We start from the raw sequence: 24,992 nt of genomic DNA, 5'->3' as shown, positions 1-24,992 counted from the left end.
CCAGAGCCCAATCGTCTCCCTCCCTCCCCTCCCCCACTCTTGCTTTATCACAATATTCTTCTGGGAGTTGTAGTTCTAGGTAGACTCCGGACGGGGGAACCTACTCTTTCAATACTCTGCCTCAGGGTGTTGGGCTACGAGTCCCAGAGTACCTCGCGGTGCGCAGTCTCAGTGCAGTCTGCGGAATGCACCAACGATGACAGCTGGAGAATGGAGTGGAGGCCTTGGAGCGGCGCCAGAGGCGATGGATGGGTTGGCGAGCGAGCTCAGGCTTCTGGGGACACACCCCGAAGCCCAGGAGAGAAGCGGGGTGAGTGGTACCCGAAGATTGAATGAGGGGCTCAAGGAGGCATCCCCGGCTGGGCTGGGAGCTTGGTTGGCCGGCCAGCCGGCCAGGTCTCCCTATCTAGAGGGACGGGCTCCCTGCCCAGGAGATGTTGGGGGGAGGGCTACTTCGGGACGTTGTCTGAGTTAGGACAACCCGAAATAGCGCTTTCTGGGGCGGATCCTGGGGGTCTGGCCTCTACCGAAGCACTGACAGAGGCCCCGCTGTGACGTCACGCTGAGGCCGCGTCGCTAGGGACTTGTGCCTGCCCCGCCCCAACGCGGTGATGTCACATTATGGTCTCGGTAAACGTTGTGGGGAGCAAGGTACCATGGCAACCGCAGTCGGAGTTCATAGATTGAGAGGCCAACCTCATGTTTTTATTGATGGGAAACTGAGGCACTGAGGGTAAGGGAGGGAAAGTGACCTATCTCAAGTTACACTCAGAGAGGGATCTCTGAGAGGAATCTCTGAGGCCAGCTAGATCCACCCCCATTATTTTACAAAGGAGACCCAGGGAGGGGAAGTTGAGTGACCCATGGTCATCCATGGGACTACTGATCTAAAGCTGGAAGGGACCTCAGTCCATTGCATACAGTCCCCTTATTTTACACAGGAGGAAACTGAGCCTCATAGAGGGGAAGTGACTTATGCAGTGTCACCCAAAAGAACAAAGATTTAGAGTTGAAAGTCATTGTCTAATCCCCTGCTTTTACAGAGAAGGAAAATGAGGCCCAAGAAGGTGAGGAGGCTTGCCCTAGGTTGCATAAATACTCAGGTCTTTCAAATCCAGCACACTTCATCCCCAGAACTTCTTCTATGGACTGCCCTCTCCATGACTCCATCAGGAGTTGCCTGCCTTAGTCTCCCACTACATCTGGGCCTCGTTCCAGCTATACTTCATTCCCTGGACATCTTCCCAGTCTCCATGCCTCCCTCCCACCCTTTCCAGTTCTAGAACCATAATAAATCAAATTGCTCCTGGAATGGAGGTGTCAGTTTATTCTCCAGTGGCACCATTCGTCCTCCCCATAGCTTTTCAAACCAACAGATCCCTTCCTGATCACCACTCCTATATGTTGTCTGTTTGAAATGTAAGTTCCTTGAAGTATGGGACTCCCTTGAGCGGGCTAAATAAACCAACTCAATCTGCAGCTTCATAAGAGAGTAGATTTAAAGTTTGAAGGGACTTCTGAGTCCAATCCCATCATTTTACAGATGTGACATTTTAAAAACTCAAGAGATATAATTTTTTAATAAAAGACCAGTGGCACTCTAGATGGCAAACCTGGCTTATATGCATTGGAAGAGAGGTGTTTCTGAAGCTGGCAATCAATTCCAATTGGTTAAGGATGAGAGAATGAATACTATAATGATGGGCTGAGTGATGTCATATCAAAGAGAGACTATCTCTATACCCAGAGCACCCCCAGCCTTGGGAAATCTACTCAAAAAATTTATCCTCATCCAAACCTGAGTAGAGCACAAATGGTTTCACTATCTGGATGGAGTCTGAACAAAATTATGACGAAAGTTAATCCAGTCTCATTATCAGCAGTGTCTTCCAGAGAATGAAGTTTTACAAATGATAACTTTAGAAATAGGGCAGATTTCTGGATCTCCCCAAATCATTGGTTATTAACAGTCATTTCTTCATAAATGAAAAAAAATGAGAGTTAGGGTCAGAGGAAGTGATTTTCCCCAAATAGCAGAAGCAGCTTTTAAATTCAGGTACTTCTGATTCCAAATTCCCTACTCTTTTGACCAAACCACACTGCTTTTATACTAATTTTAGAGAGTTGCTTGGGGACATTTAGAGGTTAAATGATTTTCCCAGAGTCACATATCCTTTGTGGGAACCTGGTTCTCTCCTAAACCATACTACTATGAGCTTTGAGAGTGATAAAGGTTTCCTTGTGTTTAGAAGGCTTGTTGAAATTAATGATTTATAATCCTTGCATTAAGTCAATCTTGTGACTTACCATATTTTCCAAAGCTTATTGGAGATAGCAGAACTAGAGAGTTTTCCAAAGAATAGATCTGGTTCTTGGCTGCCCTACAGCACACTCACATGCTTCCCCTCTTCACCCCATTCTCTGCCCCCCTCCCCCCGCCTAGCAAACCACATTTTAGACTACTTCAAAACTTTTCTAAGTATATGCAAGGTCACGAGGGAGAAAAAAACTTAGCAGCTAGACAGGATCAATAAAGGCCCTACATAGGAAGTAGAAGGCATTTGAGTTCTACCTTGAAAGAAACTAGGGATTCTGTGAGGTAGAAGTGAAGAAGGAGTGCCTTTCATTTCTGAGAACAGTCTGGGCAAAGATAATGGGATGGGAGATGGAATGGCCTTTGTGAGGAATAGCAAGAACGCCATTTTGCCTGGAAAGGAGAGTGAGTGAAGGGTGTATAGTTTGTACAATAACCCTAGAACTAGGGCTAGACTGATAGATTTGCCTAGAGTTCACCTAAGGAACAGGGCATAGCTTGATAATACTATAATAGGGTCTCAGGGCATATTCCATCTTCACAAGTTATCAGTTGGGCTTTGAGCTGATAATAAGGAACAGCTGGAAAAACACCCAAAGTAAAAAGCCCTATAGACTAAAAAGCTTATTTTAGCTCGCTCCATTGATGGGCAGTATATTTTATTATAGCACATTAATTCCATCTGAAATGTTGGGCTGTCTAAATTCTAAATCTTTTAAGCAAAAATTTTCCTACAGCATGTGTGTGAGAAATGATTATTAATAACCAGTGATTTGGGGAGATCCAGATTTTCCCCCTTTTCTTTTATCCTCATTTCAAGATCTCAGTTTCTGAAGGTTGAGCTAACCTCTAGCTCTAGATCCCACTCAGGTGAGGGAAACCATTGTACTCTACTGAGGTTTAGGTGGGGATAAAATTCTTTGAATAGATTGCCCAAGGCTGGGGGTAACTTAGAATTAAATGATGTAATCAAGGTTCAGGTCCAGTTCCTCCTTGTAATATCTGTTCTTTTGCTACCCTCAGGAACCCTTTTCTTCCAGTGATCATGTAGACCATGAGCCCTTGCCATGACCATCTTTGGTCTAAGAGAGAAATGGCCAAAAGACCGTTCTTTTGGCATTATTAGTAAAATGATGAAATACCCCAGAAATTATGTCTTTAAAACCTTTTAAACCTCACATGTGTCACTTGGAAAATGCCAGTCCATCAGAAAAAGAATGGATGCTAGGCATTGTCCCAAGCCCTGAGGATGCAAAAAAAAAAAAAAAAAAAAAAGCCAAAAGATAGTGCCTGCCCTCAAGGAGCTTACAATCTGCTGGGGGAGACAGCATGCAAACAAATATATAAAAAGCAGGCTGTGTACAGGATAGATAGAAAATAATCCACAGAGATGGGGCATTGGAATTAAGAAGGGTTGGGCTTGGCTTGGCTTCCTGTAAAAGATGGAATTTTAATTGGGACTTAAAGAAAACCAGGGAGGGTGAGTAGACAGAGATAAGGAAGAAGTGCATCCCAAGCATGAGGAAACAGCTCGAGAGAATGTCCAGAACTTAGAGATGGAGGCCAATGTTGTTGGCTCGAATAGTAGATGGTAAGGACTAAGGTGTAAGAAGACTGGAAAGGTAGGAAGTGTCTAGGACTTTGAATGCCAAACAGAGCATTTTTATGATTCCCAGAGCCAGTGACCTGCAGGTTAGGAAAATCTGGAGGATAGACTAGAGTGCAAGACACTTGAGGTAGACAGACCCACCCACTGGCTATATTTACCCCCAAAGCCAGAAGTAAATCCTTAGGACTTTAGCTTGGACTGTCTCTCTTTCTCTGACCTTTGCTTGCTCATAGTCATCTTTATTATTTTTATCTGCAGCTTGGAGCCTCAGGCATAATTAGCTTTCAGCAAGCTGAGTGCCTTCTGTGACTGATGGAAACTGTATGTGAACATAAGCCTAGGTATTAGGGGCCTTGTGATCTTTGCCCTGCCTTAGGTTTGTTTTCCAGCACTCTTGGTAATTCTTTTTCACTTGCTGTTTTCTAATGCTTAATAAATAGTATGTCTTAACCTTCCTGCCCTCCATACAATTTCCATTGCCTTATTTTTTCATTCATTTATTTATTTTGAGATTGGGTCTCCTTCCCTTTACCCAACTTTTAAGTCTAAAAAGGCAGCATTGATCTGCTTCATTTCCTGTTTGGACCAGTTCACCCTTCCTTAGGTAGCTTTGTGGACTCAAAGTTGGGAGAGGGAAGGGAGAGAAGGTTCCACTACACTAGTACTTGATTGGATCCCCAATCAGTTTTAGCCATCCTGCAGCTCAGAACTCCAGAGCTCCAGTGATTAGGGAACCTCAACTTTTCAAGCATCAGTAGGGATGTATGCTCCCACAATATGTCCATCCTTTGGTGAAAATAGGAAGGACATAGCACAATATCTTATCCTTAATCACATGCAGTCACTTAGCTGTGTGTAAGGTCAACTAACAAGAGTCAAAAATTACCCAAAATAAAAACTTTTCTATGACCATCACTGAATATTTTATTTAAATTTTTTTTTGTTATAGTATTGACTTGAAGATAATCAACAAACATTTCTGTAGACATGGAAGAACAGAAAAAGAATTGTACATGAAACCACGAATCTGCATTACATAATGCTTGAATTTTTAAAAAATATGCAATAAAGTCAAAAGTTCCAAAGTTGCCCTTATTTGTGTCCCCTCTAGTCAGGTCAACAACCTCCAAAGGCAAAACTTTTCCTGTATATACTACAACACATGTGTCATTTGGGAAATGCCAATCAATAAATATTATAATACAATATAAATAAATAAATATGAAATAAGTGTTTACTATGTTCTGGGAACTGTGCTAAGGGCTACAGATTTGAAAAAAGGAAACAAATATGTCTCTTCAACACTCTTCTGTTTTCTCTTTATTGAAAAAAATGTTACAATGTCCTTTTTTTTTTTCTTTTCACTTTGTACTTATTACTATTGGCAGTTCTTTTCTATTTTAAGTCCCCCCCCCACCTCCATTATAAAATCACCACCACCACCCCCTCCTTTGTAACAATTATAGGGAAGCAAAACAAATCCACACATTGGCCATGTTCAGAAATGTATCTATCTAAGGCTAATCCCTCTCCCACTTTTAGGTGGGAGAGGTGGATCGGATGCTTCATCAGCCCAAGAGAATTTTGATTGGTCATTACATTGCCTTTCAGAGTTCCCTATTAGTGTCCTTTCTCCCTCTTTGATCTCTTGAGTTATGAGCTTAGTAGTGATTTTGCTAGATCAGAGTGTCAATTTAGTGACTTTTGAAGCACGGTTGCAAATTGCTTTCCAAATGGCTAGACCAATTCACAACTCTGCCAACAATGTATGTGTGTGCCTATTTCCCCATAATCCCCCCCCCAAATTTGGTGTTTTTTGCTATATTTGCTAATCTAATGGGAGTGAGGTAGTATTTCTTAGCTATTTTAATTTACTTTTCTAAGAATTGTGACTTGAGGTATCTTTAAACATATAGTTGTTAGCTTGGACTTAATCATTTGCAAGCAACTTATTCATATTTAACCATTTTTTTCAATTGGAGAATGGCTATTGGTGTTATAAATTTGTATTAGTTTTTATACAGCTTGGAAATGAGATCTTTATGGGGAAATTTAGACAAATGAATTTCTGTAGCTACATGCCTTATTCATTGATGTGTTTTTGTTGTTGTTGATGCAGTGTTTAGATATGTAAAATTTCCCTTACTGTCTCCTTGTAATTTTCTTTGAGTGCATTATTTATTGTTACTATGCTTTGCTCTTTGACCCACAAATTCTTTGTTTAAATTAGTTTTCTATCAATTTAAAAGCCTTATTGCCTAGGAATTTTAATGAATTCTAGTGGCTAGTATATGTTTTGTATTTCTGCTGTTCTGCATTGGTTTGAGGTTTTTATACCCTAGTCCATGATCAGTTTTTGCAAAGTTTCCATGTTTCATGTTTTCCTAAGAAATAGGAATACTCCTTTCAGTTCAAGTTCTGTAATTGTTGTAGATTTACTATTACACATTTCTGAAATTCTATTCAGGTCTTTTACTACTTTTGTCTTGTTGTTGTTGTTTTTAGGTATGTACCTAGGTACAAAAAGGCTTCATAGCTTTGCTGCTTATTTCCATTATAATTTAACTTTTTTCCCCAAGTATTTAGACACTATATGCACCATTGCATTTATATTAAGTTCTGGCATCATTCAGTTGTTTATGTTGCCTTTCAGAATAATGTCATTTTCCCTTTTTTTTTTTTTTTTTAACATTTTTAATCTTGTCTATTTTTACATTTGCCTTGTCTAAGATCATGATTTTCTGAGACATAAAATTTCATGGTTGGGCTATGCTCTCCTTTTCTTCTCTGCTCTCCTTTTCTGTTTTGTGGATTAATTTGTCCCATTCATAGTCATGGTTATGATTGTTAATTTTGCATTTGTCTGGGATATACAAAAAGGTTGAGAGACATATTGTTTGGGTAATTAATCACTTTATTAATAATGTTAGAATAGCATTAATAAAAGGATGGTCATTTGATTGTTTCTTTTAAACAAAATTAAATCATGGACACCACACAACTCTTTATGTGCCCTTGGAAGAATGGGTGGAAATCAATTCTTATTTGTTAACAAGTAATGAGAAGATGAATATTATAACAAAAGATGGATTTAGTCTTCCTCCTCCTCCTTCTCCTCCTCCTCCTTCTCTTCCTTCTCCTCCTCCTCCTCCTCCTCCTCCTCCTCCTCCTCCTCCTCCTCTTCTTCTTCTTCTTCTTCTTCTTCTTCTTCTTCTTCTTCTTCTTCTTCTTCTTCTTCTATTTTATTTTCTCCAGTTACATATAAAGATAATTTTCAATATTTATATAAGATTTTGTGTTCCAAATTTTTCTCCCTCCTCTCCCCATGATTGCAATCTGTTATAGATTATACATGTACCATCATGTTAAACATTTTCACATTAGTTGTATTGTGAAAGAAGAGTCAGCAAAAGGGGGGAAAAACATGAAAAAAGTATGCTTCAATTTGTATTTATTCTCCATAGTTCTTTTCTCTAGATGTGGATTGCATTTTCCATCATGAGTCTTTTGAAATTGTCTTGGATCATTGTATTTCTGAGAAGAGCTAAGTCTATCACAGTTGATCATAGCATAATGTTACTGTTACTATGTACAGTGTTCTCCTAGTTCTGCTCATCATGCACATCATTTCATGTTAGTCTTTCCAGGCTTTTCTGAAATCAGCCTGCTCATCACTTCTTATGGAACAATAATATTCCATTACATTCATATACCATTACTTATTCAGCTCACTTCACTCAGCATTAGTTCATGTAAATCCGGGATTTTTCTGAAATCAGCCTACTCGTCATTTTTACACTATAATAGTATTCCCATGACATGCATATGCTCAACTTATTCAGCCATTCCCCACTTAATGAATATTCTCTCAATTTTCAATTCTTTGCCACCACAAAAAAAAGCTGCTACAAATATTTTTGGACGTGGGGGTCCTTTTCCCTTTTTTATGATCTCTTTGAGATACGACCTAATTGTGGTACTGCTGGATCAAAGGGTATGCACAGTATGTCCTTTGGGCATAGTTCCAAATTGCTCTTCAGAATAGTTGGATCAGTTCAAATCTCCTAGATGGATCTCATCTAATGAGAATCTGAGGGCTGACTTTGATCAAGTCATTTACTTCCAAATCACCTTCAGCTTCAAAGAATTTATCCCCATCTTAACCTGAATAGAACACTATGAGCTTCCCCCTAAGAGCAGAACCTCCAGGACACTGAGGGGAAAGTCAATCTAATTTCATTATCTTATTTCATTATGTCCTTCAGATGCTAGTTTGGCTTAGAGAATAAGATTTCACAGAGGGAATAAATTCTCAATATTAACGATTTTTAAAAAAATAATTTCTCTCTGCCTTCATCCAATTCATATTGTAGTTCTCTTTGTTCTCAAAAAGCAAGAAAAGTGTAATCAGTGCTAGGGATCTAGAATTTATTATTAATATATACCAAAGAAAACAATAAATTTGTTTAATTTATTTTTTTGTTTATTCATTTCGAAATATACCAGAGTTATTCCTTATAACAATAACAAAGTAAGGGGAAAAAAGCAGTTCAGCAAAACAAACCAATGCATCTACTGAATCTGACAGGATGTGTAGTCAACAACACTCATAGTTCCTCACTTCTGCAAAGAAGAATTGTTTTTAAAAAATTCCTAAACTTAACACCAAATGAGATGATCATTTCTTTATCTAAAGCTAAAGAGAAAAGGGAGACTGTCCATGAAAAGGGGACTGAATCTGTATTATGAACACCTTAAATTTTTTCTTTAAGTATGTAATACTTTAAATATATTATCTTCAAAATTGCCCTACTTTCTGTTTGTAAATCACCTTCATTCTGTTCTGTTCGTTTTCTTCCTGGAAAAAAAATTATTCTAAACCTAAACATAGAAAAAACAAAACAAAACAAAAAACATTTCACAATGCAACACAAAAAGAGGATTCTATAGGAAACTATGATTTTTCATTTCATACTGCTTGCTTTAAAAACATAATACATTTTACATGTTATTCTTTAAAATAATTTTATTTGTCTTTGCTTCTTTCTGAATTTCTGTTCTTTTTTATCTGTGCATATTAACTATTATAATGTTCCTTTTTTTTTTTTTTTTTTTTTTTTTTTTTGGTGTCACTGTTGCTAGCCCATCTTACCCAAATAAAAAGTGGGATGGGGGAAATTTCCTCACAGTAACTAAGCATAATCAAGCAAAATTAATCCTATGGGCTATGTCCAATTTTTTTTTTCTCTTCCAGCACTATGTCCATCACCTCCCTGTAGGGTACCATGTTGTCCTGTGAGACATGGTTGGTATGACTTTCTACTCTCATCCCATATCTCTCCTGCCTTTTGTGACTAAACTCCTTAACTTTCTATAATATTGCTCATGGCCTCATTATTCAACCAAAAATGTCCTCTCCAAAGTTAAATTAATGATCTCTTAATTGCCAAATGCAATGGTCTTTTCTCAGTCTTCCTTCTTGAGCTCTCTGGCACTGTCAATCACCATCTTCTCCATAATATTCTTTTTTTTCTCTAGGATTTCAGGACACTACTCTCTCTTCATAGACGTTCTATACCACTCCTCAGTATTCTGTTCTGGACCTTCGTCCAGGATATTCCCACTAACCAAGGAAATCCTTACATGGCACTCTCCTGGACTCTTTTTTCTTCTCTCTCTATACTACACTTGATGAGATTATCAATTCCTGTGGATTGAATTACCATCTCCATCCTGATGATTCTCAGATCTACCTATCCTACTCTAACTTTTCTGCTGATCTCCAGTCTTTCATTCAACATCTCAAACTAGATATCTCGTGTCTTAAATTCAACATGTTTAAAACTGAGGGGTAGCTAGTTAGTGTTGCACTGGATGGAGGTTGGAGTCAGGAAGACTCATCTTGTTCAAATCTGGCCTCAGACATTGCTAGCTGTATAATTCTGAACAAGTCATTTAGTCCTGTTTGCCTCAGTTTCCTCATCTGTAAAATGAGCTAGAAAGGAGAATATCAAACCACTCCTAGTTTCCTTATAAAAACAAACAAATCCAAATAGGATCACAAAAAGTTGGATGAAACAACTTGCCAACAAAATCAAAACTTAATTCATTATCTTTTCCTCCTAAAACTCCTCCCTTCCAAACTTCCCTATTCTTATTGAGAACAACATCATCAAGCCCTCTCCCCCCACCGGTTCCCAGCCTCTTTGGAATCCTCAACTTTTCACTGTTTCCCCCCTATTTCCAATCTGTTGCCAAGATCTACCCATTTCATCTTGGCAGCATCTCAAATCTACTCACTTCTTTCCTCTGACACAGCCATCACTCTGGTGCAGTTTTATCACCTGGTGCCTGGACTATTGCAGTAACTTGTGGATAGGCCTGTCTGCTTCAGATCTCTCCTCACTTCACTCTTTTTGTTCAGCCATGAAAGTGATTTTCCTATAGCACAGGCCTGACCATGTCTCACGCACATACACACACACACTCTCTCTCTCTCTCTCTCTCTCTCTCTCTCTCTCTCTCTCTCTCTCTCTCTCTCTCTCTCTTTCTCTCTCTCTTTGAATAAACTCCAATAGCTTCCTGTTATTTGATCAAATACAAAACCCTCTGGTGTTCAAAGCCATCTGTGATTCTCCCTTATATTTCCAGTTTTCTTCCAGAAATATCTGTCCTTTCCCTCATGTACTCTTCAATCCAGGAACACAGGTCTTTTTACCATTCGTTGGCAGGACATTTCATTTCCCACTTGTAAATTTTCCTCAAATTGTTCCCCATGCCTGGAATATTCTCCTTCCTCATTTCTACCTCTGGCTTTCCCCCAAATCCCAGATAAAACTCCATCTTCTGCAATAAACTTTTTCTGATTCTCCTCAGTCCTAGTACCTTTTATATTTATGCTGTATCTATGTTGTTTGTGCATCTTGCTTGCATGTTGTCTCAAGGTTGTGAATTCCTTAAGGTTAAGAATTGTCTTGTTGCCTTTTTTTTGGATCCTTTGTGCTTAACAGGAGGTACTTAATGAATGTTTTTATTTTTTTTTTTATTTTTTTTTATTTGTTTGTTTTTTTGCTGAGGCAACTGAGGTTAAGTGAGTTGCCCAGGATCACATAGCTAGGAAGTGTTAAGTGTCTGAGATCACATTTGAACTCAGGTCCTCCTGACTTCAGGGCTGGTGCTCTATCCACTGTGCCATCTAGCTGCCCTTACTTAATAAATGTTTATTGACTTATTGACCAGCTTTACTTTCCCTGCCAATTTTGTTAACCCTATCATTACCATCATTTTCCTCCCCTATTTCCATTCCCTAAATTGAAGAAAAGAAAAATAAAGATCTTGTATAAAATGTGAATAAATAAATAAATAAACCCTTATATTCTCAGTATCCTAAAATGATATCTCATTCTATACCTTAGAGTTTATCATCTCTGTCAGGTAGTATGTTTCATTGCTGGACCTATGGAATCATAATTGGTCGTTACATCGATCGGACTTCTTTATTAGTCTTTAATGTTTTTGTTATGATGTGTTTTTTACATAAAGGTTCTCCTAGTTCCATTCCCCTTGCTTTGTATTACTGTTATGTAGCAATTTTTCTGAAATTACCCTTTCATAATTTCTTACAGTGCAACCATATTCCATTACATTTATATACTGTAATATGTTTATCCATCCCCCAATTAATGGATACCTCTTTGATGTCCAGCTCTTTGCTGCTAAAATATTTTTATATATCTAAATTCTTTTCCTCTTTATTTTTGTACGGTATAGGATTAATAATGGTATTGCTGGGCCAAAGGGTATGGATAGTTTAGTGACTCTGGGCTTCATTCTAAATTGCTTATCAGAATGGCTGGAAATAGTTGGAGGTATCACCGACAGTCTATTGGAGTGCTCAACCTATGGCCCTTCCAACATTTGTCATTTTCTGTTGTCTTCTTCGCCAATTTGATGGGTGTATGGTAGGACCTTAGACTTGTTTTAATTTGCATCTCCACTGATTTGAAGCAGTTTTCACATATGGTTCTTGATAGCTTCAATTTATTCCTTTGAAAACTGCCTATTTAGAGCAGAACCAGGAGATTATTGTATACAGCAACAGCAAGATTATAGGATGATCAGTTCTGATGGACATGGCTCTTCTCAACAATGAGATGATTCTGGCCAGTTACAATGATCCTTTGATGAAGAGAGCCATCTGCACCCAGAGAGAGGACTATGGAGACTGAGTGAGGATCACAACATATCATTTTCACTCTTTTTGTTATGTTTTGCTTGAATTTTATTTTCTTTCTCATTTTTTTTCCTTTTTGATCTGATTTTTCTTGTGTAGCAAGATAATTGTATAAATATGTATGCCTATATTGGACTTACATATATATTTTACTTTGTTTAACATATATTGGATTACTTGCCATCTAGGGGAAAGAATGGGGGGAAGGGGAGAAAAATTGGAACACAAGATTTTTTAAGGGTCAATGTTGAAAAATTATCCTTGCATATGTTTTGAAAAGAAAAAGCTTCAATAAAGAAAAGAAAAGAAAACTGCCTATTTATATCATTAAATGGATATTTGGAAATATTGGGGAATAGCTCTTATTCTTAGTTTTCTGAATCAATTCTTCATATACCTTGTCAGAGGAATATACTACAAAACTTTCTCCCAGTTACTCGTTTCCTTTCTGATTTTTGACCTGCATTCATTTTGCTTGTACAAAACCTTTTCAATGATATGTAATTGAAATTGTTGGATTCTGAACCTAGATCTCTACCTTCCGGTCTTACTTTGGAGCTAGGGCCAGGCTCTGCCTCTCCCTAACTCTCAAGTAAAATGATTAGGCCTTATGTGACCTTGACCCAGCAGCCCTAGCTTGCTGCTGTGGGCTTCCATTCCCTTTGGTGGGCAGCATGTCTGTGCTCAGCATGCTGGGAGCTTTCCTACAATTCAGTGTCCCTGATTAGGCCATTGGGTGAATCCTAAGGTTGAGAGTGGTACTCTGTGTGTGGTGCTCTTGCTGGTTTCTAGTCTGTTCTACCTATTAACCTGCCAATGTTGCTGGCAAGACTTCTCTTCCAGTGTCCACAGCTTCTGTGTGTGTATATAGTTCGTGTCTTTCTGGAATGGACAAAGGAATTTAGAGAAGCTTATTTCTGGATTTCTTGGTCATTTTTCAGTCTGAGGCTCCTTTTGTTTAGGTTATTACAGTACTAAGAGTTGGAGAGTATAGCTTTGGTTTTCATATTGTTCTCATAATTGGAAGTCTTCCATCACTGACTAGATGGGTGATATGCATCCCACCCCAAATTTTCTTTCTTTGTTGCTGTTTTGACTAGTTTAATGCCAGCACTTTATATGATTAGTTGTCTTGTTTAAAGGTGATGATTAGAAATCAGAAAGCATTTTGAACCTTCAGTGAAATACTCTGGTTACTGTCTTTTCTTGACCTTCCAACAATTGCAATGCTGGCTGTTCCATCCCTGTGGCCTTACACCTGCACTTTTATATTCTGGGTCAGTGGAAAAAGAGGGTTTTTAGGTATGAATTTTCACTTTGCATCCAATTTCTATTCTGTATTTAGAGAGGTTTCTAAAATGGAAAAAGTATATTCTGTCTAATTTAATTTTACTAAAAGAGAAAAAAAAAATGTCAACCAGAATTTATTTTAAAAAATTGTTTCATTGATAGTTTTTGGTTTTATATTTTCAAGTTATAACATTTATATTAATAAAATGTTTTTACATTTTATACTAAAATTTCCCCTATATTTCTCTGCCTTTTCCATTCCACTCGATCAGTAAACATTAAGTGCCTACTCTGTGCCAAGCACTGGGAATACAAAGAAAGGCAGAAAGACCCACTTCTGAGGAGTTGTCAGCTTTAACTGGAGAGGCAACATGTGTAAAAACAAGCTCTAGACAAGATAAATTTGAAAGAAATCAACTAGAAGGAAGGCACTAAAATTAAGGATGGTTGGGAAAAGTTTACTGTAGAAGGTGAGATTTTCTCAGGGACTTGAAGGAAGCTAGGGAAACCAGGAGGTGGAGGTGAGGTGGGAAAACCCCTCAGGTTTTCCCGAAGGAAAAGGAGTCAGAAAAAAAGATTGGAGTTGGGACATCCATTCCATAATTTAGGGGTGGGCCTATTTCAGGCTGTCATTTGGGTTCAGTGTTGGAATGAAAGGAGGCATTTATAAGTCATTGAATAGCAAACAGAAGGTTTACTTACCCTAACACAGCAAAGAGATCTGATTAGGATTTAGCTCCTATAAGTGAGGCCTCCTCACCTCCCTGGAGAAACTTATTTGCTTGGCAGAAAGAGCTAACTTTTTTTTTCATGTAATCAAAAATTATTATTATTATTATAGCTTTTTATTGACAAAATATATGCATGGGTAATTTTTCAACATTGACCCTTGCAAATACTTCTGTTCCAACTTTTCCCGTCCTTCCCTCCACCCCCTCCCCTAGAGGGCAGGCAGTCTCACACATGTTAAACATGTTAAAGTATATGTTAAATACAATATATGTGTACATATTTATACAGTTTTCTTGTTACACAAGAAAAATCGGATTTAGAAAGAAGGTAAAAATAACCTAGGAAAACAAAAATGCAAGCAAACAATAACAGAAAGAGTGTAAATGCTATGTGGTGGTCCACACTCATTTCCCAGTGTTCTTTCACTGGGTGTAGCTGATTTTGTTCATCACTGATTAATTGGAACTGATTTGGATCCTCTCATTGCCAAAGATAGCTACTTCCATCAGAATTGATCCTTATATTATATTGTTGTTGAAGTGTATCTCCTGGTTCTGCTCGTTTCACTCAGCATCAGTTCATGTAAGTCTCTCCAAGCCTCTCTGTATTCATCCTGCTGGTCATTTCTTATAGAACAATAATATTCCATAGCATTCATATACCACAATTTATTCGGCCATTCTCCAATTGACGGGCATCCCTTCATTTATCAGTTTCTTGCCACTATAAAAAGGGCTGCCACAAACATTTTTGCACATACTCCCTTTCCCTTCTTTAAGATCTCTTTGGGATATAAGCCCAGTAGTAACACTGCTGGATCAAATGGTATGTACAGTATAACTTTTTGAGCATAGTTCCATATTGCTCTCCAGAATGGTTGGATCTGTTCACAACTCCACCAACAATGCATCAGTGTCCCAGTTTTCCCACATTCTCTCCGATATTCATCATTATCTTTTCCTGCCATCTTAGCCAATCTGAGAGGTGTATAGTGATATCTCAGAGTTGTGATTTGGAGCACCTTTTCATGTGACTACAAATAGTTTCAATTTCTTCATCTGAAAATTGTCTGTTCATATCCTTTGACCATTTATCAATTGGAGAATGGCTTGATTTCCTATAAATTAAAGTTAATTCTCTATATATTTTTGGAAATGAGGCCTTTATCAGAACCTTTAACTATAAAAATGTCTTCCCAGTTTATTGCTTCTTTTCTGATCTTGTCAGGATTCGTTTTGTTTGTATAGAAGCCTTTTAACTTGATCTAATCAAAATTTTCTATTTTATGATCAATAATGATCTCTAGATCTTCTTTGGCCACGAATTCCTTCCTTCCCCACAGGTCTGACCGGAAACTATCCTATGGTCTTCTAATTTATTTATAATCCATTCTTTATGCCTAAATCATGAACCCGTTTTGATCTTATCTTAGTGTACTGTGTTAAGTGTGGGTCCATGCCTAGTTTCTGCCATACTAATTTCCAATTTTCCTAGGAGTTTTTGTCAAATAGTGAATTCTTATCCCAAAAGTTGGGGTCTTTGGGTTTGTCAAACACTAGATTGCTATAGTTACTGACTATTTTGTCCTGTGAACCTAACCTATTCCACTGACTAGTTGTCTATTTCTTAGCTAATACCAAATGGTTTTGATGACTGCTACTTTATAATATACTTTTAGATTTGGTATACGTAGGTCACCTTCATTTGCTTTTCTCTTCATTAATTTCTTGGAAATTCTTGATCTTTTGTTCTTCCAGATGAATTTTGTTATTTTTTCTAGGTCATTAATATAGTTTCTTGGTAGTCTGATTGGTATAGCACTAAATAGATTAGTTTAGGTATTATTGTCATTTTATTATATTTGCTTGACCTATCCAAGAGCACTTAATATTTTTCCATTTGTTTAGAGCTGACTTTATTTGTGTGAAAAGTGTTTTGTAGTTTTGTTTTCCCTTTGCAGATAGATTCACAAATATTTTATTTTATCAATAGTTATTTTAAATGGAATTTCTCATTGTATCTCTTGCTGTTGGATTTTGTTTGTGATATATAAAAGTGCTGATGACTTATGTGGATTTATTTTGTATCTTGCAACTTTGCTAAAGTTGTGGATTACTTCTAATAGCTTTTTATTAGAATCTCTGGGCTTCTCTAAGTATAGCATCATATCATCTGCAAAGAGTGATAATTTGGTTTCCTCATTACCTACTCTAATTCCTTTAATATCTTTTTCATCTCTTATTGCCAAAGCTAGCATTTCCAAAACAATATTGAATAGTATTAGTGATAGTGGGTAACCTTGTTTCACTCCTGATTTTATTGGGGATGATTCCAGTTTATCACCATTACTTATGATGCTTACTGATGATTTTTGATAGATGCTACTGACTATTTTAAGGAAAAGTTCATTTATTCCTATACTCTGTAGTGTTTTTAATAGGAATAGATGTTGGATTTTATCAAATGCTTTTTCTGCATCTATTGAGATGATCATATGGTTTTTGTTAATTTAGTTATTGATATAATCAATTATGCTAGTAGTTTTCCTAATATTGAGCCAGCTTTGCATTCCTGGTATAAATCCTACTTGGTCATGGTGTATTATCCTGAGAATGATTTTCTGTAATCTTTTTGCCAATATTTTATTTAAGAATTTTGCATCAATATTCATTGGGGAGATTGGTCTATAATTTTCTTTCTCTGTTTTTGTCCTACCCAGTTTAGGTATCAGCACCATGTGTGTGTCATAAAAAGAAGTTGGTAGGACTCCTTCAATCTCTATTTTTTCAAATCGTTTATATAGCATTGGAGTTAATTGTTCTTTAAATGTTTGGTAGAATTCACATGTAAATCCATCTGGTCCTGGGGATTTTTTCTTAGGGAGTTGATTAATAGCTTGTTCTATTTCTTTTTTTAAAATGGGACTATTGGTTAAATTGTCCCTCTGTTAATCTTCCTCTTTTAAAATGGGCAACCTATATTTTTGAAGGTATTCATCCATTTCATTTAAGTTAGCAAATTTATTGGCATAAAGTTGGGCAAAGTAACTCCTAATTATTGCTCTAATTTCCTCTTCATTAGTGGCAAGTTCTCCCTTTTCATTTTTAAGACTAACAATTTGATTTTCCTCTTTCCTTTTTCTAATCAAATTTACTAAGGGTTTATCTGTTTTGTTGTTTTTTTCATAGAATCAACTCTTAGTTTTATTTATTAATTCAATAGTTTTTTAACTTTCAATTTTATTAATCTCTCCTTTTATTTTTAGAATTTCAAGTTTAGTGTTTGAGTGGGGGGTTTTAATTTGTTCTTTTTCTAGCTTTTTTAGTTGCAAGCCTAATTCATTGATTTTCTCTTTCTCTATTTTATGCAAGTAAGCCTCTATAGATATAAAATTTTCCCTTATTACCGCTTTGACTGCATCTCACACATTTTGATATGTCATCTCATTATTGTCATTCTCTTGGGTGAAATTATTCATTGTGTCTATGATTTACTATTCCACTCATTCATTCTTTAGGATGAAATTATTTAGTTTCCAATTACTTTTTGGTCTATTTTCCCCTGGCTTTTTATTGAATGTAATTTTTATTGCATCGTGATCTGAAAAAGATGGATTTCCTATTTCTGCATTTGAATTTGAGGTCTTTATGTCCTGATATATGGTCAATTTTTGTATAGGTTCCATGAATTGCCGAGAAGAAAGTGTACTCCTTTCTGTCTCCATTACATTTTCTCCAAAGAGCTATCATACCTAACTTTTCTAGTGTTCTATTTACCAGAAAGAGGTAACTCTTGACGTCTTCTGACATCTACCAGTACCAAAGGGGTTCTCCCCTCTTGGGTTGCTCTTTGATGCCTCTAGGTCCCAGCTTTTTAAACTGTGGTTTGCAACTGAATATAGGGTCTTATAACTGAATGTGGAGGTCATAAAGTTATGATTTATTATCAGTAAATATTTTATTGTACACCTATTTTATATACCTGTTCACCAGGTCACATAAAAATTTCTCAGGCAAAAAGGTGTTTTGGTTGGAAAAAAGCTTAAGAAAACTTGCTCTAAAGTGACTGGGAAGCTATATGAGCCCAGGCCAAAGTCACCAGGATGCTACATCTTTTTTTTTTTTTTTTTTTAAATTTTATTTTATTTAATAATAACTTTGTATTGACAGAATCCATGCCAGGATAATTTTTACACGACATTATCCCTTGCAATCACTTATGTTTCGTTTTTTCCCCTCCCTCCCTCCTCCCCCCCCCCCCCCAGGATGGCAAGCAGTCCTATATATGTTAAATATGTTGCAGTATACAGGATGCTACATCTTGAGAACATTTGTGACTCTTGTTTTATGTTCAGATCTGAAGAGGTAAAGACCATTCATCCAAGCAGATCAGAACATTCAAAGATTCTGAAACTCTCTGCACCTTGGTAATGGAGTGGGAAGCAGGAGAGAAATGTTTTCCCAGCATTTCAACAAGGTCTTATCAAATACCAATTATGTGCTAGGCACTGTGCTAAGCATTAGAGCTAGACAAAGAACAAAACAATCCCTTATTTGTATTAAAATTTTTTTACACAACAATTAACTTAGTAGGAAAAGTTTGGACACTTAAAGTCTAGTTATTTACTCCAGTATTTCAGCCATTTCTTTGGTTTCTCCCAACTCATACAGATCAGAACCTTTCTATAACTTAGGTTGCTAATCTTTTAAGAGTTCTTTTGACCAAAAATTCATCACTATGGCCTGCCTGGTTCCCTCTAACTACCTCCCCACAACATTTATCCCCAGGTCTCACTTCAAAATCTTTCCACCTTGTTAGATACTGCTTAAGTTTTGCTGGCCTGGTCTCCCACAGTCTAGAGTCTATACCATGCTTCAGTGAGGCATTGGAGCAAGGGTTCTAGTAAAGAAAAACAGAAACTGAAGCACAATTCCTTTTTTCCCCCTAGCTATACAAACAACAAAACTAAAAGTTTTTATTAAGGTGTAAGATAGTATGGCTAGATTGTGATTCCTGTAGGTTAGATTACAGAGCTACTGAGGCAGATCTTTGAACCTTATCGAGTTCCCCAAACTAAGAATATTATATTTCTCCCAAAATATTCTTGTCAAACAATGAAGAGCCCCTGATGTGATGCTAGTTCTGTGCCATTATTAGGAAATAACAGTTTCATGTCTGTTACCCCAGAAAAATGGCTAAATTCAGGGAGGCTCATTCTGCTTTTGGTTCCAGGATAATGACTTGTTTTTTGGTCTGTTCATAGCCATTTATCTAGTAATTGTCTAGTAAGTTCCAGAGGATTTTTGATTTGTCTTGATGGCCTGACCACACCATTAAAATGAAAAAGATTGTTGCGATAATTCCAGGCCTGAGACACAAGGGCAGTATAAGATGGAAACATTTAGTAATTTCCCCAAAATCTTATATTGGATGTTGACAACATGAAATAGAGTGAAATAAGGCTGGAAAAGTAGATTGGAGCCAGATTGTGGAGTCTCATATCCCAACCTAAGGCATTTGTAACTTATTCTAGAAGTCATAAGGAAACCCCTAGAAATTATTGAGTAGGGTGGCAATGTGATCAGACTTCTGCCTTAGGGAGATCATTATGGAAATCTTATGAAAGATGTATTGGAAAAGGGAGGACCAGAGACTAGAAGGCTATGACCATACACTATGTTAGAGTTAAGGAGCGTGGGAATAGGGTGATGAAGTCAACAGCATTTATTCAATGCTTACTATGTGCCAAGGATTGTGCTAAGCTATGGGGATAAAAAGAAAGACAAAACTGTTCCAACTTTCCAGGACCTCATGTTCTAAGTGGGGATAGGACATGTAAACAATATATAACATAGATATTCTCAGAGGAAAAGTACCAGAAGAAGCTCCTGGGAGAAGGAGAAAATAGCAATAGATAACAGCAGTTAGAATCTATATATGGATTAAATGAACCTACAGGGAAGAGAGGTTACTGAGTGATGGAGGTAGAGGGAGAGTCTCTAAGTAGCATTGGGGAGCAAAAGGTATTCTGACTCCCCCATCACTACCAGTGAATGGCATATAAATGCTGCCAGTACTGGAAAGGGTAGCCAGAGATTTCACAAATTCAGGAAAGAGCCAGAACTCGGTGAGAGACAGATGAGGTGTGAAATTAAATGGTTTAAGATGGAGTCGGCATTCCAGAGAGCACAGTGGAAGGAATGGGTAGGTCTGAAATGGGCCATTTAGGGAGGTTGGGTGGAGAGTGATGGGATTATGGGATCATTATGGATGATGATTGATCCAGAAAGTTTCATGAAAATCTAAAGAAGGTGATATCCAGGAGAGAGTAGTCAACAGTGTCAAATGCTACAGTGAGGTTGAGGAGGATGACTAAGAAAAGGCCATCAGAACTGGAAACTGAGACATTAGGTAACTCTGGAGAGGGCATGTTCAGTTGTATGATGAGGCTAAAAGGAAGTCAGATTGAAGAGTTGGCACAAGTATAATTGATAGAAATGATGTAATCAAAAAAAGCTATATAGTTATCCCTTCCAAATGTTAATTGTCCTCATTGGCTCCAGACTGCTTTGTTTTGGGAATTCCTGTTTACATTTTTATAATTTTTTCCTCTTTCTTCTCTTCAGGTCAACTGTCACTTTATCACCAAACTTGCACAACCTTCCCTCCTCTCCCTTCTTATTTCTTTTCTGTTGTGATCTTGGAGACCAGGCCACTGGACTTGGTTTCAGTTATTGTAAACAAAGATCCATATTGGCACAAAGTTGGGGTGGGCCTCTCCTCTTAGGAACTGGTGAGTCTAGTGTTTTGCTTTGGGACTTTTATTTTAGTCATCAGTCATCTGGCTTATTTCCTACTTCCTGACTATCCTGTATAATTGAATTGTTACTTTAGTATGGTAAAGTTCTTGAGGATAAGTATTATATCTTCTACCAATCCAGTGTTCAGGGCATGGTGAACCCAATAAATACTTGATGATCGATTAGCTGAGACCTTAGGCCCTCCAAGCTCCCAAGAGTTACTATCTATCTATCTATCTATCTATCTATCTATCTATCTATCTATGCATGCTTGTTTAGCTTAGTGATTTCAAACTGACTTTTCTCAGTTGTGTTTGAATCTGAAGAGCTAAGTCCTAGGAGTAAGTCCATTTTCACTGAGGAATACTTAGGCTTCCATTCCTGAAACTAACTCACCCTTGATATACCAACCTACTTCCATCACCCAAGTTCATGCCTGGGAGTAGTTTGCTTCCTACTAATATCCCCTTATGGAAACATGTTCCAGATTATTCATGACTCCCATCCCAGGTAACTCAGGGCTAAATGGGTCATATTACTCCTTGACCTCTGAGAATCTAAACTTCAAATTAAGATGGCAGGAATAGAACGCTAAGATTTGAACGCTTGGCTGTTCCAAGTGAGAAATATTTGGCACAACTATTGTTTCTATTGTGGGGGGGGTGAAGGACAGATCCACAGGTAGTAGAATGAGGTATAGTCCTCTGGAAATGTTCTCTTAGGAAGTGAGGAAAGGGGATCTGTGGATAATTGTAGTTACAGCAAGGCCAAATCCACTATTCTAAATTCTACAATTGAAACCTTAATCTAAATGGATATGCCCTGACTAACGATACAGCAAAGGCTGGAAAATCATAACTAGAAGGAACAAGGATTGTATTGTATTCATAGATACACTTAGATACTTGACTTAGAATCAGTAGACTTGGGTTAGAATCTCTAGTCTGATATTTCTTAACAGGAAAACCCTGGACAAAATACCGGGTCACAGAGACTCAGTTTCCTAATCTGTGAAATGGGAACAATAACCATACATGCCCTGGTGACTTCACACAGTGGTTATAAGGAGAACAGCTTGCAGACTTTGGAGTGGCTAAGAGCAATTGTTTTCCATTACTGGTCTGTTCTTAAGGCTGATTATTTCTGGCTTTATGAAGGCCTTACTCTAATATGCACACATAAAAGTGAAAAAAGCAAATGAAAATATTTGCTAGGCTTAGTTCCCTGGCAAAAGACAAGAGCCATAAAACTGAAGCACTCTTTCATTGGAATTCAGGCATATTTACTCTAATGCAAATTTTACTCTGAAAATCTTTGTTACCTGAAGTTCTGTATAAATATAATCATCTTTATGTAAATACAACTAGGCCCCATTTTAGGATTGTCAGATCCTTGATCTAGAAATAGAAGGGACCTTAAGGGTTAATAAGTCAAGTTCTCATTTTCAGAGGAGGAAACTGAGACCCAGAGTAGGAAAGTGACTTTCTCAGGATTACACAGCTAGGAAGTACCCGAGGTAGGATTTGAACCTCAGATCTTGCCAATTTCCAGCACTATTGTGTCAGAAAAAAATTACTTAATTTTTTAAAAAAGCTTCTCAGTTTATACCTAAAAACATTTGTATGATTCCAGCCATTATTCTAAGCAATTAAACCTGCTCAACTTTAAGCTAACATTTTAATCTGTTACTCTATCCAAGTCAAAGCAAGTCTCAACAGAACTCATGCACAAAAGCAGAGATCCAAACACATATATCACTTATTTTTACAAATTAAGCTACTTAAATGCCAGCCTATTCAGGTTTGACTATAAGCACCTAACAAAGTTGAATCTTAATTATTCCACAAGTTCATGTATCATTAAGACCTAAAAGTTATGGTCAGCAAGATATAAATAGAACAAGAAAAGCTCATTATTCGGTAGCCCAACATTTGGTAATTATTAATTTTTGTTCAGGTTCAAAATTTTCCAGTGACTCAATATATATTTTCTATCAGTAGATCAGGAAAGAACCACAAACCAAATTGCAAAGAATTTAATTGGCAGAGAAGAGCAAATCAAATGACAGGGGAAACTTAGCAGTAGAATCCTCCTCAGAATCATAGTTTTAGAGGCAGAAGGGCCCTCTATAACCATGTAGTATTCCAAACTATACTTGAAAGCCCCTGCACATTAATATGCTTCTTTAATGGCTATCTAGCTTCTGTTTGCATATCTTCAGAGGCAGTCTAGCCCACTTCTAGTAGCCTCTAATTGTTCAGTTTTTTTTTTTTATTTTTAAGATATAAAACTTATTTTAATTTAGGTTTTTGTTTTTTTTTTTTCAATTAACAAACATTTTTGTTTCTCCCTCTCACCTCCTAGCTTTGGAAAAATGAAAAAGAATAAAACACTTGTAATAACTTTGTAAAATCAAATGAAACAAATTCCCACATTGGTGTGATTGAATTCATTGTTGCTCCCTCAGGTGATGGATATCATCCAGAGATTCTTCATCACTGGGCCTCTGGAATTGTGGTTAACTATTGCCTTGATCAGAGTTCTGAAGCTTTTCAATTTTGTTCTTTGACTTTATCACATTATTATTGTTGTATAGATTGTTCTGGTTTTTCTCATTTCACTCTCTCATTTCATACAAATAAATGTTCCCAAGTTTATCTGAAACTATCCCTTTGTCACCTCTTAGGAACCAATAGCATTGCTAGAAGTTGTTGTGGTTATCATTGCTGTTATTTTTAAACTGATATCAAGCTTAAATTTGCCTGTGCACTTTTTACCCCTTCTTCCTTACATTGCTCTCTGGGGCCAGAGAACAAGCCTTTGTTCCTTTTCCATGTGATGGTCCTTCAAATCCTTGAACCCAATCTTTCAGGTTCCCTTTTTCTTACTCTCATAACCCTGGAATCAATCTTTTTTTTTCTCTAGGCTAAACATTTCTAGTTCTTCCAACTGGTCCTCATATGACTTGGACTCCATCCTGGTTACTTTCCTCTAGGTTCTCTGTCTTTCCTTAAATTGTTGCATCCCATACTGAGCAAGATACTCCAGAGATAGCCAGAGTGAGAAGACTATTGCCTCCTTTTCTTTTTTCTCTAGATTTGATCCCTTTGGTTCTCATTTGTTTACATAGGTTCAGTTGAACACTCTCACATCTATATAACCGGGGCTTCTTAAACTTTTTCTCCTCACAAGCCCATTTCACCTGAGAAATTTCTACGGGACCCTGGATATATAGGTATAAAAAAATAGGCCTACAAACCCAACATTTATTGATAATAAATCATAATTTCTTGACATCTACATTCAGTTATGAGATCCCATATGGATTTGTGATGCTGGGCTCTAATCTCTCTTTTACCTGCCTGCTAGGCTTTGCCGTGTAGTTGACTCATTAGCATCTCAAATTCAATATATCCAAATGAAACTCCTCCTAAACCTGCCCTTTCCTCCATGTGTCCCTATATTCTTGATGTTATTATCATCTTTTTTGTCACTCAGGTTCCCAAGCCCTTAATCACCCTTGACTCTTTTCTTTTCTTCAGTCTCTATGCTCAATCAGTTGCTCAGACTTGTCAGTTCTACCTGCACAAAATCTCTCCCATCTGTCCCTTTCTCTCTGATCACGCAACCACTTACTACTAGTTCAGGCCTATGTCACATCTCTTACCTAGAAAGAAAAGAGGGTCATCTTAGTATCTAAAAAATGAATATGAATAGGAAGTTAAGAAAGGCTGATCTCCTAACCATGTTCCTGGCTCTTGCATTTCCAAACCATGCTGTCTCATCCTGAACTTCCCTCAGTGCCCGGAGCTTCCTTGCCTTAGAAAATCCTATGACCTCTTTCACCTTCTCAAAATGAGATATAACTTTGTAAAGTCTGCCTCCTTTCCCTATTAGTGGGTTCCTCCTAAACCCTCCATTTTATGGAGGGATCTAGGCCTTCCTTCATTTCTTTTTTAGAGTTCCTCATTTTTTAGTCTTCAAAACCATGACCCCTCTCCAGTGGATATCTTT

General features: G+C 37.4%; 1 protein-coding gene across 1 annotated transcript in view; it reads left to right on the top strand.

Moving 5' to 3' along the window:
• The first annotated feature begins 178 nt into the window (after window positions 1-178).
• The window catches only part of ATG4A (autophagy related 4A cysteine peptidase), a 61,600-nt gene continuing 36,786 nt past the window's right edge, over window positions 179-24,992 (top strand). Inside the window, exon 1 of the mRNA XM_051969204.1 lies at window positions 179-310. Coding sequence (XP_051825164.1) covers window positions 211-310 — 100 coding nt within the window. The 5' untranslated portion in view covers window positions 179-210. The remainder of the gene's footprint in view (window positions 311-24,992) is intronic.

Source organism: Antechinus flavipes, chromosome X (assembly GCF_016432865.1).
Source record: "Antechinus flavipes isolate AdamAnt ecotype Samford, QLD, Australia chromosome X, AdamAnt_v2, whole genome shotgun sequence".
In the NCBI taxonomy this organism is placed as follows: Eukaryota; Metazoa; Chordata; class Mammalia; order Dasyuromorphia; family Dasyuridae; genus Antechinus; species Antechinus flavipes.
This window is presented reverse-complemented; position numbering and strand designations above follow the sequence as displayed.